This window comes from Benincasa hispida, chromosome 5 (assembly GCF_009727055.1).
Source record: "Benincasa hispida cultivar B227 chromosome 5, ASM972705v1, whole genome shotgun sequence".
Classification (NCBI taxonomy): Eukaryota; Viridiplantae; Streptophyta; class Magnoliopsida; order Cucurbitales; family Cucurbitaceae; genus Benincasa; species Benincasa hispida.
Genome location: NC_052353.1, coordinates 45,159,909 through 45,178,661, shown reverse-complemented (window position 1 = coordinate 45,178,661; position 18,753 = coordinate 45,159,909). Strand labels below are relative to the sequence as shown.

General features: G+C 38.5%; 1 protein-coding gene across 1 annotated transcript; it reads left to right on the top strand.

The window, feature by feature from the left end:
* The first annotated feature begins 15,477 nt into the window (after nt 1-15,477).
* On the top strand, nt 15,478-15,993 carry LOC120077353. The gene has a single exon (XM_039031237.1). The coding sequence runs from the start codon at nt 15,478-15,480 to the stop codon at nt 15,991-15,993; it is 516 nt and encodes a 171-aa protein (XP_038887165.1).
* Nucleotides 15,994-18,753: the final 2,760 nt, after the last annotated feature.

Genomic DNA, 18,753 nt, shown 5'->3' with positions numbered 1-18,753 from the left:
ATGGTGGTTAGGACCCAATTAAGCTGTACGTGCACATATGACTATGTTATTGACATTGATGAGATCGAACAAATGGGGTTTTTCTCAACTAAGGTTATTAGGGATTAAGCAAAAAGGCACTCCCATATGTTCAAGCAGCGGAATCTTTAGAAAGATGCTAAAGAGTTATTTTAGGATTTTTACATGATGTATTCATATGATTTCAGTTCCATTTTCAAAACCCTAATTATGATTTAAAGTACGTTTTACTTAAGATAGTGATGCGTTATTTTATGAGGTAGAATTTTGGATGAATTGCGATGATGAAAATGCGTTAAGCGCTCAAGTTTTCTCAGTGGAATCCAAGTGTAAACCCCACTGAGTTTCCTGGTAAGTCCAGGGTCGAACTCAGGGACTTGGGAAAACAGTTTGCGGTGGTAATTTTCAAGAAACTTTGTTGTAACCAAAGAAATCAAGTAGTTGTTGGGAATGTTGTTGTGGCAATAAAATTAAATAAATGCGGCGGAGTTCGAAAAGAGTTGATAAAACGGAAGATGCGATGGGTATGCAGTGAACAAGTTGAGAAGGGCTTCGACCAACACTTCCTAGGATGCATTCATGCTATGCGATCATGCAACACACATACAATAGTAAACTATCTCTCGATGCGAATGCTACGACTTCTAATGTTAGAACGCATGCGATATATGCGATAAATCTATAGGACCTACACATAAGCCTCTGTTCTTGTTTATGCGACGACAACATGACACACACACAAATAAGGCGACCACATACTATCATACCTATCTCTAGGGTGCATGCGATGCAAGTTGGTAAATAGAGCTTATCTCTAAGTCCCTATTTCTTGTGTATGCAGTTCTAATCTTGCTTTCTCGAGTCTAGATTCTAACCTAGCTCTCTTAAGCCTTAGGTTCTTTCTTTAGACTCTCTCTCGAGTAGCTCTAAATTGATGTTTGGCGTAGCATAAAACAAGATAATCACATGCAATAAATACCTCACCCCCAAATTTAAAATGTGACAATGTCCCCATTGCCAAAAGATTGAAAGAAGTCATGCGATGTTCAAAGAAGTAATGCGATGTTCAAAGAAGTCATGCGATGTTCAAAGAAGTCATGCGATGTTCTTAGGAAGCTATGTAAAGAGAGTTTGAAAACAAGCTAGCAGACTCACTAGAGTCATAATTGTAGAAATATTTCAATGAAAGAGAGTTCGTATAGTAAACTTCTAGAAATATTTCATGAGGTGACTTTTCTAAGATTAAGTTGACTCTAGTATATACGAAAAATAGAAGCATGTGTTTCATCATTGAAATCATAATTGGCAAAGAACTCATGCGGCGACTCACTAAATTTATCCATGTCAAATGATTGTGGTAATCAAAGAGGATGCAGTGATAAAACTTTCAAAATTAAAATGCGATGCGATAATGCAAAATTTGGAATAAAGTTAAGGAAGAATACAACCCCCAAATTTGCATTGTCGCCCGCATTGTGTGTTGATACATCCTTCTTTGCGGCGAGCTATCTTCTTTGATTGTGGTGACGGAATAATATAAGTTACTTCTTCGTGTAGCACCTCCGCAATCTTGCACCTTGATCGTTGCAAGAAAAGCAGTGAGAGGATCAAATAATATTAAACAAAACAAACTCTTTTACTGCAATCGTTCAGCACGATCACATTTTTTTTTTTTTTTAGAATAAGAAAGTGCAGATAGATAAAAAATAACAACAATGTAATTGCGATAGTAGATAATGATGAGTATGATGAAAGTTCATGAAGTATTGATGTAGGAAAAAGGGTATGCAAAAGAGTCGCGTCCCTGATGAGGTTGAGTTATATAGTAACTTAGGGACTGCTTATTCCAAGCTGGTCTTTTCACATCCACGGTGGCTTTTCCCTCTTTTCTTTGTCCTCTGGGATCTTGATCACCTTAATCCGGAGCTTTTTCCCATGAATGTTCATTACAATCTCCCCCTTTCGCACATCAATTTGAGCACGACCAGTCGAAAGGAATGGTCTCCTAATATGATGGGCGCATCTTTGTTCACTTTATAATAAAAAATGAGGAATAAATGAAGTGTTTGGTTTGTTGATTGCGTTGATTAAAATGAAATAAATAAATGTGGTGGATTTGAGAAACGAAAGTTGCATTGATAGATGCAATGAGCATGCGATGAACGAGTTGAGAAGATCTTTAGCTAGCGTTACTCAGGAATGCGCCAGACTATGTGATCATGTTACTACCATGCACAAAAAGTCATTTTCCAATGCAAATGTGATGTTCCTAAATCTCGGACGCATGTGTTGAAAGTAAAATGTCTATAGAGCTCATCCCTAAGTCTTTACTCTTGTCCTATGCATTGATGCAAGACGCATGAAAGCAAGGTGACCGTATATAATCATATCCTATCTCTATGATGCATTGGATGTGTTGATAACAAATAGTGTTCATTCCTAAGCACCTATCTCTTGTTTATGCGTTCTAATCTGGTTCTTCCAAACTTAGATTCTAACCTGACCTTCGCAAGTCTAGATCCTATTCTTAGACTACCTTCCCGAGTATCTCTAATGGACAAATGAAGCATACATAAACAAGATAATCGCAAAGAATGAAGATTCCCTAGTTGTGCTAGCTAAATGCTTCTCAACCCATTCAATTAATTTAGCTACTCATGCGTGAATACAGAGATTGAACAGATATAGAGAAAGAAATTCCATTCTTATAAATGAGTTAAGTACAAAATGCCAATGGAAGTTTAATGTAGAGAGTCTGGTAGCAATTCCTTACTGACCGAGACTTTCTACACTTAAATCTCTATTCTGATTTAAAGATATTCCCGCTTCCGCAGGTGTCGGCCCTCCCTCTATCTTTGAAGCTTCCGGCACTCTCCCTAGCTTACCGGAATGATCTACTGGCACAACTTCTCCTTTGCGTCTGCCTTAAAATGAAACAAAACTAAAAACGAAGATGTGCGAACTGGAACAAAAGATTGTAAAAGTCGTGAACCCCTTTTCTGAAGAATGCACTTAGTATTTATAGAGGATCCATGGTGAAAGGCGACTTCTCTCTCCCGGTTGTATAGATGGGATAGCTTTAATTCCTGATTGACGCATCGGATAATTGTTACCGATAAAGCTGAATGTACTTTGTGACCGTTATCGGCTGTCAACTTAATTTGGATTCGATTGTCATCAGCTTTCTGTCCCATCGCTCTTAATTAGCCTTTTACTCAGATATGCCCACCATGTTGCGCTGACCAAGTTACGGTAATCCTTCTCGGGCGAATGTTTGCGAGCACGATCAATGCAAAGTCTTGCGGTGAAGTTGCGCTCGACCAATGAATTTCTTTGATCGCAATCTTTGCATTACGTTAACGCATATTCTGCACAAAAATACAAAAATCAATAGTTCTAATGCGTTGAACGCATGCGACCGCAATATTATAGAATTTATGCTTAATGGACGCAGTTTAACTATTTTATTTACGCAATTCAACATTGTTTACGAACTTAGCACTATGATAACATGCATTTCTGCCCGTTATCACATCCTCAAATTTAAACAATGCTTGTCCTCAAGTATAAGGTAAAGATTCCTTTAGCAAGTCCACCGCAAAGTTCTTTTCCTAGATTTCTCAAGAATACTTCGTTCGAATCCCATATACCAGAATTTTCTTAAGTCTTATTCAAGTCTCTTCTTTAATTATTTCTAAGACCTAGGGACTGCAAGCCTAACTTTCAAAAGGATTTTTCTACATTTCGTAACATCGCATGATTTATTTCAAAAAGAAAATTTTCTACCAGGTGTCAAATGATTTTATCCTTGCAAAAAAATTTTCTTCATTGTCTTTTTTTTCTGACCTTGTGCTGATCCAAGTGCCTTCCTTTCATTTTGGCTTGTCCCCACATGTGTCATGCGGACATCCAATTACGAGCAATGCACTCTTTCTCAGACTAAACTCATACCGATTTGGTTGTGGAGTTGCGGTCATTGATTTATCGTTGATCTTGGTGACTTACTTTCGTTTTAGCTTGCCCCCACATGTGTCATGCGGACATCCAACTACGGGTAAGTGCCTTTCACAACTTAACTCTTATCAACTTGGTTTTCCCATTGCGTTGACAGTGGAGTTGTTATTCTCAATTTTTTTTTTAGAGATAGCAAGGATAAACCCTAGGATCATTCATGTCAAATTTTCAAGAATAACATACCGGATTTCATTGTAAAATTGATGATAGCTTCAAGATGATGATGGATGACTATGGTCTTCCTCAACCAAAACTCCGAATGTCCTTAATGAGATCTCTCTCTAGATAGGATTCAAGAAAGACTGAGTGCTTATTATTTTGGTATATCGGGGACCATAGCCCTAAGGTCTCTTTATATACTAGTTCAATTAGAGTTCCCATTAAACCTTAATTAACTAGGAATGGGCTTCTACCCATTAAATCCATACTCAATTAGAAATCTAGGACCTTAATTAATTAGATCACATAATAGGTTCAATCTAATAAAACAACCCAATGTGATAAAATATTAATCCACATACATAGCCCATACTTTAATTAAACATATTATTATTTAAATATATCTAACAATCTCCCACTTGAACTATGTCTATGTACCTAATATAATTAAATCACATAAACCTTATGCGCGCATAAACAGGTTATTTCAATAATAGAATTCCTATTTAGTTCAATCTGGTCCATCTCCTATATTAGCATGGATTCAAGGCGGCTTTCGTCACTACCCTTGTAACTAAACTTTCCTTGATCACCAATTCCAATACATTCAATGGCATACATCAAGTATGGATGGATAGCATGGAAACTACATGCAAAGTGATCTGGATCATGCCTGTTTCCAACTGGTCCAAATTCCTTAATGAGATCATTCTAAAGAAAAAAAACTTTATGCTAAAATGCATGCATGATAAACAGAGTTCAGATAATAAAACATAAACCATCAACTTTATTCTATATAGAAATAAAACAAAATAAGGTCAAAGAACATCCTCAATAACAAACTCCCACTAAACCATGGAATCAAAAAAGTGACTAACACCCATGTGAGCAAACATGCACATGAAAAACTTTTAGGTGGTAAACCTTTAGTCAATGGATCTGCCACCATAGAGTTTGTTCCTATGTGTTCTATCGAAATTTGACCATTCTGAACTCTTTCTTTAACAACCAAAAACTTCACGTCTACATGCTTTGACTTCATGTTGCTTCTGTCGTTGTTGAAATACATCACAGCTGACTTATTGTCACAAAATAATTTTAATGGTCTTTCTATGCCAACCACTATCTGCAGCCTAGTGACAAAATTTCGCAACCATATTCCATGATTAGATGTCTCATAACATGCTATAAACTCCGCAGCCATGGTAAAAGAAGCCATAAGTATTTGTCTAACACTTTTCCAGGATACAGCTCCTCCAGCCAACATAAAGATATAGCCTGAAGTGGATCGCAAAGTGTCTTGACATCTATCATAATCAGAATCAAAATACCCAATGATCTCCAAAACTTCTGATCTCCGATAAGTGAGCATATAATTTTTTGTTCTCTGTAAATACCTCATAACCCGTTTGGCTGCTTTCCAATGATCCATCCTCGGGTTACTCAAATATCTGCCTAACACTCCAACTATGAACGCAATATCTGGATGTGTACATACTTGAGCATACATTAGACTTCCAATGGCCGATGCATAGGGAACTTTCAGCATCTCCTTAGTCTCGAGTGTGGTCTTGGGGCATTGACCTAAATGAAATTTATCATCTTTAGCCATCGGGGTATCTCCCGGCGCACAATCTTTCATGCCAAATCTACTCAAGATCTTTTCAATGTAGTTCTTTTGTGACAATCTCAAAATACCTTGAGAACGATATCTCAGTATTTCTATTCCTAATACAAAAAAAGCATCACCAAGATCCTTCATCTCAAAATTTCTTTTGAGAAATCTCTTAGTGTCATGCAATAAACCTACATCATTACTAGCTATGAGTATGTCATCAACATGTAATACCAGAAAGATTGATTTACTCCCACTGAACTTTTGATATACACAATCTTCCACAATGTTCACCTCAAAACCAAATGAGGTTATCACTTCATGGAATTTGTGATACCATTGACAAGAGGCTTGCTTGAGACCGTAGATGGATTTCTTTAATTTGCACACCATAGACTTTGAATTATCAGACACAAAGTTTTCTGGTTGCACCATATAAATCATCTCATCAATGTTCCCATTGAGAAACGTAGTTTTTACATCCATCTGGTGTAGCTCTAAATTTAAAGAAAGCTAGCTTTCTCTGGATTATTTTTGTTTCAATCATTGAATTTCACACATATTTTTTAAAACTTTCAACATTTAGTTATATTTTTTAAAACTTTGAACACTTAGTTGAGATATCAATTTAAAAACTTCACATATATTTTATAATTTTTTATAATTTAAATACCTCACCCCCAAATTTAAAATGCGGCAATGTCCTCATTGCCAAAAGATTAAAATAAGTTATGTGATGTTCTAGAATGTATTGTAAAGAGAGTTTGAAAGAAAGCTAGCAAACCCTTAACTTCTTGAAATATTTCATAAGGTGACTATTTTAAGATTAAGTTGACTCTAATATAAACGAAAGAATTAGAAGCATATTTTTCATCATTGAAATCATACTTGGCAAAGAAACAGAATGTGGTAACTCATTAAATTTATCTATGTCAAATGATTGTGGTGATTAAAGAAGATGCGGTGATAAAACTTGAAAAACTAACATGCAATGTGATAGCGCAAAATTTGAAATAAAGATAAGGAAGAGTACTCCCCCAAATTTTGCGCTGTCGCCCGCATTGTATTGACGCATCCATCTTTGCCGCGATCTTTCTTCTTTGGGTTGGGGTGATGGAATAAGATAAGTGCTTCTTCATGTAACATCTCCGCAATCCAGCACCTCGATCGTTGCAAGAAAAATAATAAGAGGGTCAAATTATTTTAAACAAAATAAAACTCGTTATCGCAATTTTTTTTTTTTTTTTTGTAATAGAAATAAAGATAGTGATAGTAAAATAAGGATAGATCAGAATTGAAAAGATAGTAAAAATTTCGAGTAGTGGAGAAAAGAGTTGAAGAATCTATGTTTCCCAAAACTTGCGTCCCTGATATGTTGCGATCATTTGATAACGCAGGGACCACTTATTTTCGGCTGGTTTGTTCACGTCCATGGTGGCTTTTCTCTCTTTTCTTTGTCTTCTAGGGTCTTTACTGCCTTAATCTGAAGTTTTACCCCATGAATGCTCATTACAATTTCCCCCTTGCGCAAATCAATTTGAGCGCGACCGGTTGAAAGGAATGGCCGTCCCAAGATGGTGGGTGCATCTTTGTCCGCTTTATAATCCAAAATGAGGAAGTCTACCGGCAGGATGAATTTCTCGATTGAGATTACGAAATTTTTCAACTCTCCTTTAGGATGTATTCGAGATCTGTCCGCGAGCAGGAGAGTTTCCTTTGTGGGCATAAGTCTGCTGGCATTCAATTGTTTGAAGATTGACAACAACATTATGTTTATACTTGCCCCAAGGTCGCATTAGTGCTCTGCGCCCACTGAAGGTCCCTCCGATAGAGCATGGGATCGTGAAGATTCCCGGGTCGCCCATTTAGGTATGATCATAGCATTTTGTGCTGCAGCCACTATTGCGATATTTTCTCCTCATTTTGTTCCTCTAAAAATCCTTGTGGAGTCACTGGTGGTTGGACTTCTTCTATCTCGAGTCCAGAGGCCTAAGGGTGGACGCAACTTCAGGGTCTATTTTCTCGGGCTTCTCTAAACTACAGGTCAGCGTGTCTTCGGTTATCACCGCATTCAAGTTGGTCGCAATGCGCTTCTCCCCTACTTCCGCAGAGTCATGTCGTTCACTTAGCAAGGAGACTGCTAAGCATTGTTCCTTCCCATTACCCCCAGCATTACGAGAGAACTCAGTTGAGCTCGGCAACGCTCCTTACGGTCATTTTTTCAGCTCACTCGCAATCTGACCCATCTGTAATTCAAGATTACAGATGGACGTGGCCTGACTTTGACAGCCCGCCTCGTTTTTCTCTATATATTGCTTCAATAGGCTCTCCCAAAGAAAGGATTTGCGGTGGTTTTTGTGAGCTACTTGCTTGATTGCTCGGTTGACCGTTGTTAAGTTGAAAGAATCCTAGAGGCCCTTCTTTTTGGACCAATAGGTTGAAAAATATTGTTGTTGATTCTTCCAAGAAACATTGGGCTGTCGCGTTTCTCCGCCCGGGGTTATATGTATTGGAAAAGGGATTATCTCTCATGAAGCATACCGACTGTGGATTTGTTGGGCATTCCTTTATTGGGTGAGCATCACCACAAAGGACACAACTTGCGTTCGTCTGAGTAATTGTGTTGATCTACCCTTTCTTTGCTCTCGTATTATTAATTGCGATGCCTTGTATTAAATTCATCATCACAGTCATTTTATTTTGAAGGGATGTAATGGCCCCATTGTTTGCATCATTTTCTTTGATTCTTAATCTTTGATCGCTTTCCCTCCAATCCTCGTGATTTTTGGAAATGCAATCAAGTATGCTCTTAGCCTTCTCGTATGTTTTGTTAAGCAGACCATCAGTGGCTGCCGCATTAACAGCGGTTTGCGAAGAGGGATTCAATCCTTGGTAGAAAATCTCCATTTGCAGGTAGTCTGGTAAGCCATTGTGTGTACAGTCTCTTACCAGCCGCTTGAACCTCGCCCAAGCATCGCTGAGCGATTCGTCATCTCCTTGTTCAAAATTTATTATTAATTTTCTTCTCCTAGATTTCTTAGTTGGTGGAAAATACTTCTTCATAAACTTTTCCACCACCTGTTCCCACGAAATTATCTCTCCCGATTCGAGAGAATATGCCCAATTCCTCGCCCGATCACACAAAGAAAAAGGAAACAGAGTTAGTCGAACTTCCTTGGTTGAGATATTTGGGAACACAAAAGTGTTGCAGATTTCTATGAAGCTCTGAAGGTGAGCGTGCAGGTCTTCACCACGCCTTCCTTCAAACTGCCTAGCAGCCTAGATCATCTGCAACATTACTGGCTTCATTTCAAAACTCGATCCATCTAGCACCAGCCTCATGATTCTTGGAGAGAAATTGTAGAGGTTCGGTGATGCATAGTCCCGGATGGGTCTATTGCGGTCATTCGCCAGAAGGATGGGGTTGGCCATTATATTATTCGCGTTAGCGGCCCTTGCGTCTGGTTGTTTCGCCATTCTTGGTGTTCCTTCTTGTTGTTATTGGCGGTGTCCTAATCTTTGTCTAAAAGTCCTCTCAATCTCTGGGTCGTACTTTGCCAGAGATTGAGAGTCCTACAAAGAAATAAAAAAATTATCGTTAACAAACTATTTTGCCGAAGTCCCCGACAATGGCGCTAAAAACTTAATGCGTTATTTTATTGAATGGAAATATGGATGATATGCGTTGATAGAATTGCGTTGTGCACTCAAGTTTCCCCAGCAGAATTCAAGTGTAAACTCCCCTCAGTTTCCTAGTAAGTCTAGGGTAGGACACAGGGACTTGTGAAAATAGATTGCGTTGGTAATTTTGGTGAAACTTTGTAGTAACCGGGTGAATAAATGAAGTGTTTGGTTTGTTGATTACGTTGATTAAAAAGAAATAAATAAATGCGGCAGATTTGAGAAATGAAAGTTGCATTGATAGATGCAATGAGTATGCGTTGAACAGGTTGAGAAGATCTTTAGCTAGCATTACTCGGGAATGCGCCAGACTATGCGATCATGTTACTACCATGCACAGCAAGTCATTTTCCAATGCAAATGCGATGTTCCTAAATCTAGGACTCATGTGTTGAAAGTAAAATGTCCATAAAGCTCATCCCTAAGTCTCTACTCTTGTCCTATGCGTTGATGCAAGATGCATGAAAGCAAGGTGACCGCATACAATCATATCTTATCTCTACGATGCATGCGATGCATTGATAACAAATAGTGCTCATTCTTAAGCGCCTATCTCTTGTTTATGCGTTCTAATATGGCCCTTCTAAACCTAGATTCTAACCTGACCTTCCCAAGTCTAGATCCTGTCCTTAGACTACCCTTCCGAGTATCTCTAATGGACGAATGAAGCATACATAAACAAGATAATCGCAAACAATGAAGATTTCCTAGTTGTGCTAGCTAAATGCTTCTCAACCCATTCAACTAATTTAGCTACTCATACGTAAATCATAGAGAGTGAATAGATATAGAGAAAGAAATTTCATTCTTATAAATGAGTTAAGTACAAAATGCCAATGGAAGTTTAAGGTAGAGAGTCTGGTAGAAATTCCTTGTTAACCAAGGCTTTTTACACTGGAATCTCTATTCTAATCTAAAGATATTCCTACTTCCACAGGCGTTAGCCCTCTCTCTGTCTTTGAAGCTTCTTGCGCTCTCCCAAGCTTATTGGAACAATGTACTGGCACAACTTCTCCCTCGTGTCTGCCTTAAAATGAAAGAAAACGAATAAAGAAGACGTGCGAACTGGAATAAAAGATTGTAAAAGTCGTGAACCCCTTTTCTGAAGAATGCACTTGGTATTTATAGAGGATCCATGGTGAAAGGCGGCTTCTCTCTCCTGGTTGTACAGATGGGATAACTTTAATTCCTGATTGACGCGCCGGATAATTGTTACCGATAAAGCTGAATGTACTTTGTGACCGTTATCGGCTGTCAACTTAATTTGGATTCGACTGTCATCAACTTTCTATCCCATTGCTCTTAATTAGCCTTTCACCTAGATGCGCTCACCATGTTGCATTGACCAAGTTGCGGCGATCCTTCTCAGGCGAATTATTGCGAGCACGATCAAAGCAAAGTCTTACGGTGAAGTTGCACTCAACCAATGAATTCCTATGATTGCAAGCTTTGCATTGCGTTAATGCATATTCTTCACAAAAATACAAAAATCAATAGTTCTAATACACTGAATGCATACGACTACAATATTATAGAATTTATGCTTAATGGACGGAATTTAACATATTTCATCAATGCAATCCAACATTTTCTATGAACTTAGCACTATGATAACGTGCATTTCTGTCTGTTATCAGCCGAAAAGATGAATTTATCAATTTAGATTGCCGCATTTTTTAGCTCTTCTTTAGGATGTATTCGGGATGTGTCCGCAAGTTGGAGAGTCTCTATCGTGGGCGTGAGTGTACCAATATTCAACCGTTTGAAGATTGATAGCGGCATTACGTTTATACTTGCCTTAAGATCTCATATTGCTTGGCTACTGTAGAACCCTCCCACGGAACATGGTATCGTGAAGATTCCTCGGTCGCACATTTTTTGTGGGATCATAGCATTTTGCGTTGCGGCCACTATTGCGATCTTTTCTTCATCATTTTGTTTTTCTTTCAATATTTGCGGAGATGGTGGTGGCTGGACTTTTTTTGTCTCATGTTCTGAAAGCTTGAGGGTGGACGCGACTTTGGGGTTCATTTTCTCGGGCTTTTCTGAACTGTAGGTCAACGGGTCTTCAGTTGTCACCACATTCAAGTTGGTTGCAATAGGTTCCTCCCTTACTTCCGCAGTCATGTTATCGCCTAGCAAGGAGACTGCTAAGCAATGTTCCTTCCCGGCACCCCCAGCATTGTGAGGAAGCTAAGTTGAGCTTGGCAACGCTCCTTGCGGTCTATTTTTTAGCTCGCCCGCAATTTGTCCCAATTTAATTTCAAGATTTCTAATGGATGTTGCTTGATTCTCAAGCACTAATTCGTTTTTCTCAATGTACTGCTTCAACAAGCTCTCTAAGGACGAAGATTGTGGTGTTTGCGAGCTGCTAACTTCACTATGCGTTGGACCGTTGTTTTACGGAAAAAGTTCGGGTGAGCCTCTTTTTTACGCCACAGGTTGAAAGTTTTGTTGTTGATTTTTCCATGCAAAATTTGGGTTACTGACTGCAAGTTTGCTGGACATTCCTCCATCGAATGAGCGTCTCCGCAAATGACACAACTTGCGGTCGTTTGAGCAATTACGCTGACCTGCCCTTTCTTCGCTCCCATGTTATTAATTGCGATGCCTTAAATCAAACTCATCATCGCAGTCATCTGGTTTGCAGGGATGCGATGGCCCTATTGTTTGCGTCATTATCTTTAATCCGTAATCTTTTGATCGCTTTCCCGCCAATCTTCGTGAATTTTGGAAATGCTATCAAGTATACTCTTTGCCTCCTCATATGTTTTGTCTGCAGACCACCAGCGGCTGCCGCAATGGCAGCAGTCTGCGAAGAAAGATTCAATCCTTGATAAAAGATCTCCATCTACAGGCAGTCTGGTAAGCCATTATGTGGATAGTCTTTTACCAGCCACTTAAACCTCACCCAAGCATCGCTGAGCGATTCGTCATCTTCTTGTTTCAAAATTTGTAATTAAATATCCTTTCTCTAGCATTCTCAGTTGGTGGAAAATACTTTCTTCATAAACTTTTCCACCACCTATTCCCACAAAGTGATCTCTCCCGACTCGAGGGAATACACCCATTTCTTGCCTGATCACACAGAAGAAAATGGAACATAGTAGTCGAAACTTCTTTCGGTAGAGTTTTTCGGGAAACACAAAAGTGTTGCTGATTTCTATGAAGCTCCGGAGGTGAGCGTGCGAGTCTTCACCATGCCTTCCGTTAAACTGCCCAGCAGCTTGGATCATTTGCAACATTACCAGTTTCATTTCAAACCTCGATCCATCTAATGCTAGCCTCGTTATTTCTGGAGAGAAATCGTAGAGGTTGGCGACGCATAGTCCCGAATGGTCTATTGCGGTCATTCGCAGAAGGATGGGGTTGGATATTATATTGTTCACGTTTGCGGCTCTTGCTTCCGGTTGTTCTGCCATTCTTGGGGTTCTGTCTTGTTGTTGGCGGTTGTGTCTTAATCGTCGTCTGAACGTCCTCTCAATCTCTGTGTCGTAATTCGCCAGAGATTGAGAGTCTGTAAGGAAATCAGAAAGATTACCGTTAGCACACTGTTTTGCTGAAGCCCCCGACAACGACGCCAAAAACTTGATGCGTTATTTTATGAGGTGGAATTTTGGATGAATTTTGAAAATGAAAATGCATTGAGCACTCAAGTTTTCTCAGTGGAATCCAAGTGTAAACCTCACTGAGTTTCCTGGTAAGTCCAGGGTCGAACTCAGGGAATTGGGAAAACAGTTACGGTGGTAATTTTCAACAAATTTTGCGGTAACCAAATAAATCAAGTAGTTGTTGGGAATCTTGTTGCGGCAATAAAAATAAACAAATGTGGTGGAGTTCGAAAAGAGTTGATAAAATAGAAGATGCGACGAGTATGCGGTGAACGGGTTGAGAAGGGTTTCGGCCAACACTTCCTAGGATACGTTCATGCTATACGATCATGCAACACACATACAATAGTAAACCATCTCTCAATGCGAATGCTATGGCTTCTAATGTTAAAACGCATGCGATATATGCGATAAGTCTATAGGACCTACACATAAGCCTCTATTCTTATTTATGCGATGACAACATGACACACACACAAATAAGTCGACCACATACTATCATACCTATCTCTAAGGTGCAGCGATGCAAGTTGGCAAATAGAGCATATCTCTAAGTCCCTATTTCTTGTTTATGCAGTTCTAAACTTGCTTTCTCGAGTCTAGATTCTAACCTAGCTCTCTAAAATATTAGGTTCTTTCTTTAGACTCTCTCTCTAGTAGCTCTAAAGGGATGTTTGGCACAGCATAAAACAAGATAATAGCATTCAATAAAGATCCTAGGTCATGTTAGCTTAGTTCTTCTCAACCCATTCGACAAGTTTAGCTACTCATGCATGCTAAGAGAATGAACAGATGTTGAATAAGGACTTCCATTGTATAAATATAAAGATGAAGTATAAAATAACAATGCAAGAAGAGAATAAAGAGCCTGGTAGCAATCTTTTGCTTTCCAGGCTTTTATACTGTCTTTTCTACTCTGTTCAAAAGATAATCTCGCTCTCGCGAGGATCGGCCTGCTCTCTGTTTTCTATGCCTCTGGGTTCTCTCTCAAGTTGCCCTGAGTGATCTTCCGGTGTCTCTACTCTTCCCTTGTTCTGCCTTAAAATAAAAATGAATCTATGAACACGGCTAAAGCTCTTAAATCGGTGAACAGGTGAACTTGTGAACCCCTTTTCTGAAGGATGCCTTTGGTATTTATAGAGCTTCGGGGTGAACGACGATTTCTCTCTTATGATTGCACAGATGGGATGGCTTTAATTCTCTGACTGATGTACCAAATATTTGTCATCGAAAAGCTGAGTGTACTTGTTATCGTTAGCGGCTGTCAACTTAATTCGGATTCGACCGTCATTAGCTTTCTGTGCGGAAATCCTTCTTAAGCAGATGTTTGCGAACACAAATCACCGCAAAGCCTTGCGGTAATGCTGCGCTCGACCGTTGAATTCTTGAGATCGCGCTTTTCGCCCTGCGTTAACGCATATTCTACCAAAAAATACCAAAGTTAACTATTGTAAAGCGATGAATGCATGCAACTGCAATATTGTGAACATAATGTTTTTTAGATGCAATATATCATATTTTATCAACGCAAGTCAGCATTGTTTAAGAACTTAGCACTGAAATAACGTGGATTTCTACCCGTTATCAGATAGTCACTTACTAGGCTTTCGAGCTCACTCCTTAAAAATGTTTTCCTTCCCGGGTAGTGATTGATGTCTGAAGGCCTAGCAGTTTTTCCAGTCAGTCATTCCTCAGACCCACAGGAAGATTGCAGTTTAGGTGGCTTATAACATTATGTTTAAGTTTTATATCGATGTTATAGGGAGAATAAAGTGGAGTTTCTATTATATAAAGTTTGGTTTCTAAATCTGTTATGTATGTATATGTTGATATTTTTTATTAGCAGTAAACTATATGTTTAAATTGGTTGCTGGAATTATGTGCGGAGTTCTAGAGAATTATAAATGACTAATCAGGTTTAACAGGTGCTAAGGATATAGGTTTTCATGAGTAAATTGACAGTAACTGTCATAAGAGGGTTGACAATTGCTGTCTTCACATCTCTCTTTGGATTAAGAAGGTAATATGGGGAGGGGTGTGATAATTTGGTATCAGAGCATACGGTTTTGGGAATAGAGCCATGCATTAGATTAGAAACATGAATAATGTTATGAGCCTAATAATATATATGTGACGGACTGACTTGGCAGATGGCTAAAAGGGATCATCACCCTACCAGAGATCCTAGAGCTCAAAGGGATCCCGAGTTAGTCAGAGAACCGATAGTGTAAGAAGCTACATCAGGGGAGAGTCTAGTACCCCTCAGGTCAGAGCTGATCCTCAGATAGAGGATACAGTCTTTGATAGAATTACTAAGAGAGTGGCAGCTAGGGTAGGATCTGTACAGGTGGATCCTGAAAAAAGTGTGATATTGAGAGAATGAAGGCACTGAGTTCCACTGCTTTCGATGGCAGTACTAGACCTGTAAATGTTGAGTTGTGGTTAATTCAGTTAGAGAAATGTTTCCAGGCAGCTGGATACCTGGAGGACCACAAGGTAAAGTTGGTAGTATTTTTGCTACAGAATCGAGTAGAGCAATGGTGGAGAGTAATGGACTCTCGAAGAAACAGATTGGAAGAGATGTCATGGGATAAGTTTAAACGAATTTTTAAAGATAAATATTATCCAGTTTTATACTGTGAGGCAAAAATGAACGAGTTCCTGAAGCTCGTTCAAGGTATTATGACGGTTGCTGAGTATGAGCAAAATTATACTGAGTTATCCAGGTATGCTTGTACTATCATAACTGAAGAGAAGAACAGATGTAGATCTTTTGAGAGTTTTTTTAGGAGGGCCATACGGACTTCTGTTACTACTACAGCTAACTGGATTCATTTTCTTCAATTAGTTGAGATAGCTATGCGAGTGGACGAGAGTTTGATGGAGGACAGGTAGGGCAACAACGTCTCTAGAGGGGAGAAGGGGAAATTTACGCCAGGAGAGTATGACAAGAGAGATTTTTGGCCTCGTTTTAGTGGGCCAGCGACCTCTTACGGTAGTACAGTTGGCAGTCGGCAGAGGAAAGGCAGACATAGATCTAGTCAGATAGATGGGGGGATCTAGATCAGGACGTTTTGAGGAATCAGTGGCTAGTACAGGTAAAAAGCCTCAGTGTCTTAGATGTGGTAAATTTCATACAGGCCATTGTTATGAGGGATAGAATGTTTGCTATCAGTGCGAACAACCTGGGCATTACATGAGGGAATGCCCCCAGTTGATTTTAGAGGCACAAACTGAGTAGAAAGCAGCATCTCATATAGTGATGCAGCCTAAGGTAGGCATAACGGGAAAAGAAGGCACTAGTGGTGCCAAAAAGAAGGGTGCAATGGGATGAGCACGTCAGTAGGGCAAGGTTTATGCCATGACCTAGCAAGAGACTGAGGATGCATCAGATGTCGTTAATGGTACAATCATTATTCATGATAGACCTCCACATGTTTTATTTGATCCAGAAGCGACTTATTCCTTTACTTCTAGCATGTTTGCATTGAATATTGATAGGGTTCTAAAAACTATATCTATGAAGTTAGTTATTTCTACCCTTGTAGGTTATGTGTGTTGGGTTGTATGTCCTAGAACTCGTAGTTTGTAAACAGTAAACATATATGAAGTTTATTCTGACAAATGTTGTTAATTGTTTATTAACTCTAAATCCAGGCTATTATCTTGAATACTTGGACTTTATATGGAGACAAACTAAATCAAGTTTGAGTAAAATAGCCTAAATCGTCTATAGTACTTGGATTAGGTTAGGTATCTATTTCTGGAGCTACTATTGAATACGACCCGCTTTATGATTGTTACAAATGTTGTAAAGTGTCATAAATGATGTGATTAGTTCGTTCATGTAGAGACATGTGAGCGGGGGTGTTCTACACGATGAGATTGTGTAAGACAGACCACGAAAGAATCACTGTTACGTATTAACACCGTTTAGAGTTAACGCTGATTAATTTGACTTCTTGATGACCTAGATACCTTAATCTAAATCTTGAGCTGTCCATGAACTCTTTGTTTATTTACAATTGTCCCTTGATCTAGAAAGGTGAGGGTAACCTCAACATCACTGCTTAATATGCCTCCCATTTCAGGGATAAGACCGAGTAGATGGTTGGGACATAGAATTTTCAAGATGGAATTCACTCCTACCCATTTTGGGGATAGTAGAAAGGTTATTTCCTTAAGGGTTGATCCCGAGTCTTGAACAAAGGGCCACATCCTCTCGTTGGTTTGAGATGGAATGGATTTAGTGATTATGATCCTAAATCAATTGTTCATTAGAGGAACAATGGTACTTAAGGAGAAAAGATGTAACTTAGCGGTATTTCAGTATTTGACCTAATTGAAGTTACGAACAACTTGTGAAGGACCCACTTATTGATGATGGTTATATCAAATGGACACATAATATATCTACAGTAAGGGGAGTGCAACTATAGGCTATAGTGGACAGTCTTGTTAGTTAACAAATATTGATTAACTAGGTTAAAGTTTTTGACCGATTAGTATCAGATCGTTAGAGCTCATGAGCTGTAGTTTCATCATGTCCCCTTGCTAGCTCAATACAGACAAAATTGAAGAACTAGGTGAAGTAGGAATTTGAAATTTTCAAATTCGGGTTTTAGGAAAAATTATATTTTATATGAGATATATTTTCAATTGAATAATTAATTATTTTTAGCATGAAAGTGTTTTTAAAAATTGTATGAAAGTGTTTTTAAAAATTGATTAATGTGATTAATCAAAGTTAGGTGACAAAGACAATTTAATATATGATATTAAATTTGTTTTTTTATTTAATTGAAATTATTTTAATTAAATAATTTCTAAATTTGAAAAATTGTATTTCATTTTTTTTAATTAAAAAAATAGTTGGATTTTCCCACTAACTAAGTAGACTTTGAAGTGGCACTTCCCAAGCTTGACACCTAAAGTTTACATGTTAGTGGAGTTTGAGATGGAAGACAAGCAAGATAGGATTTTGCATGTATTTTTTCTATAAATAATTTGGTTTCTGAATATTGTAAAATCTAATGCTTTTTTGACCATTGACCTAAATTCTTCCACCAAAATCTCTTTACTCTCCTTTTATTAAAGTGAATTTCCTTTGTCTTCAATAACAAAGTGGTCCCACCACCGTGTTCTTCAACTGGAAAATAGTGAGGATTTGCCATTGGTGGTATCAGTCGAGCTCAGGAAAGGAAGATTGTGATGGATTCTATAAAGGTTGTAATTTATAACCCTTATGCGTGCTTATTCTTGTTTTTATGTAATTAGAACGTTATCGATCCTTGCTTCCACTGTGCATGTGTTCTTGAATATTCCAACAATGTGCTGGTAGTTAATAATTATTATAGAAACTGTGTAATTCACATAGAAGGAAAGAACATGGAGATTGATTTAATTCCTCTAGAACTGTTGAAGTTTGATGTTATTATGGGGATGGAATTCTTGTTTAATCATCATGCATTTGTGGATTGTCGTAAGAAAGAAGTAATATTCAAATTACTAGATCAGGCGAAGGTAGTGTTTGTAGGGGAAAAGAAAATGTTCCCTACTTGTCTGATTTCAACAGTTAAGGGTAGGAAGCTGCTGAGTAAAGGTTGTACAATATACTTAGTCCATGAAACAGTTTCTTCACCAAAGAAGATGAGA

Coding starts and splice junctions, on each gene's coding strand:
- LOC120077353 (XM_039031237.1), top strand. CDS start 15,478: ATGAAGGCACTGAGTTCCACTGCTTTCGATGGCAGTACTAGACCTGTA.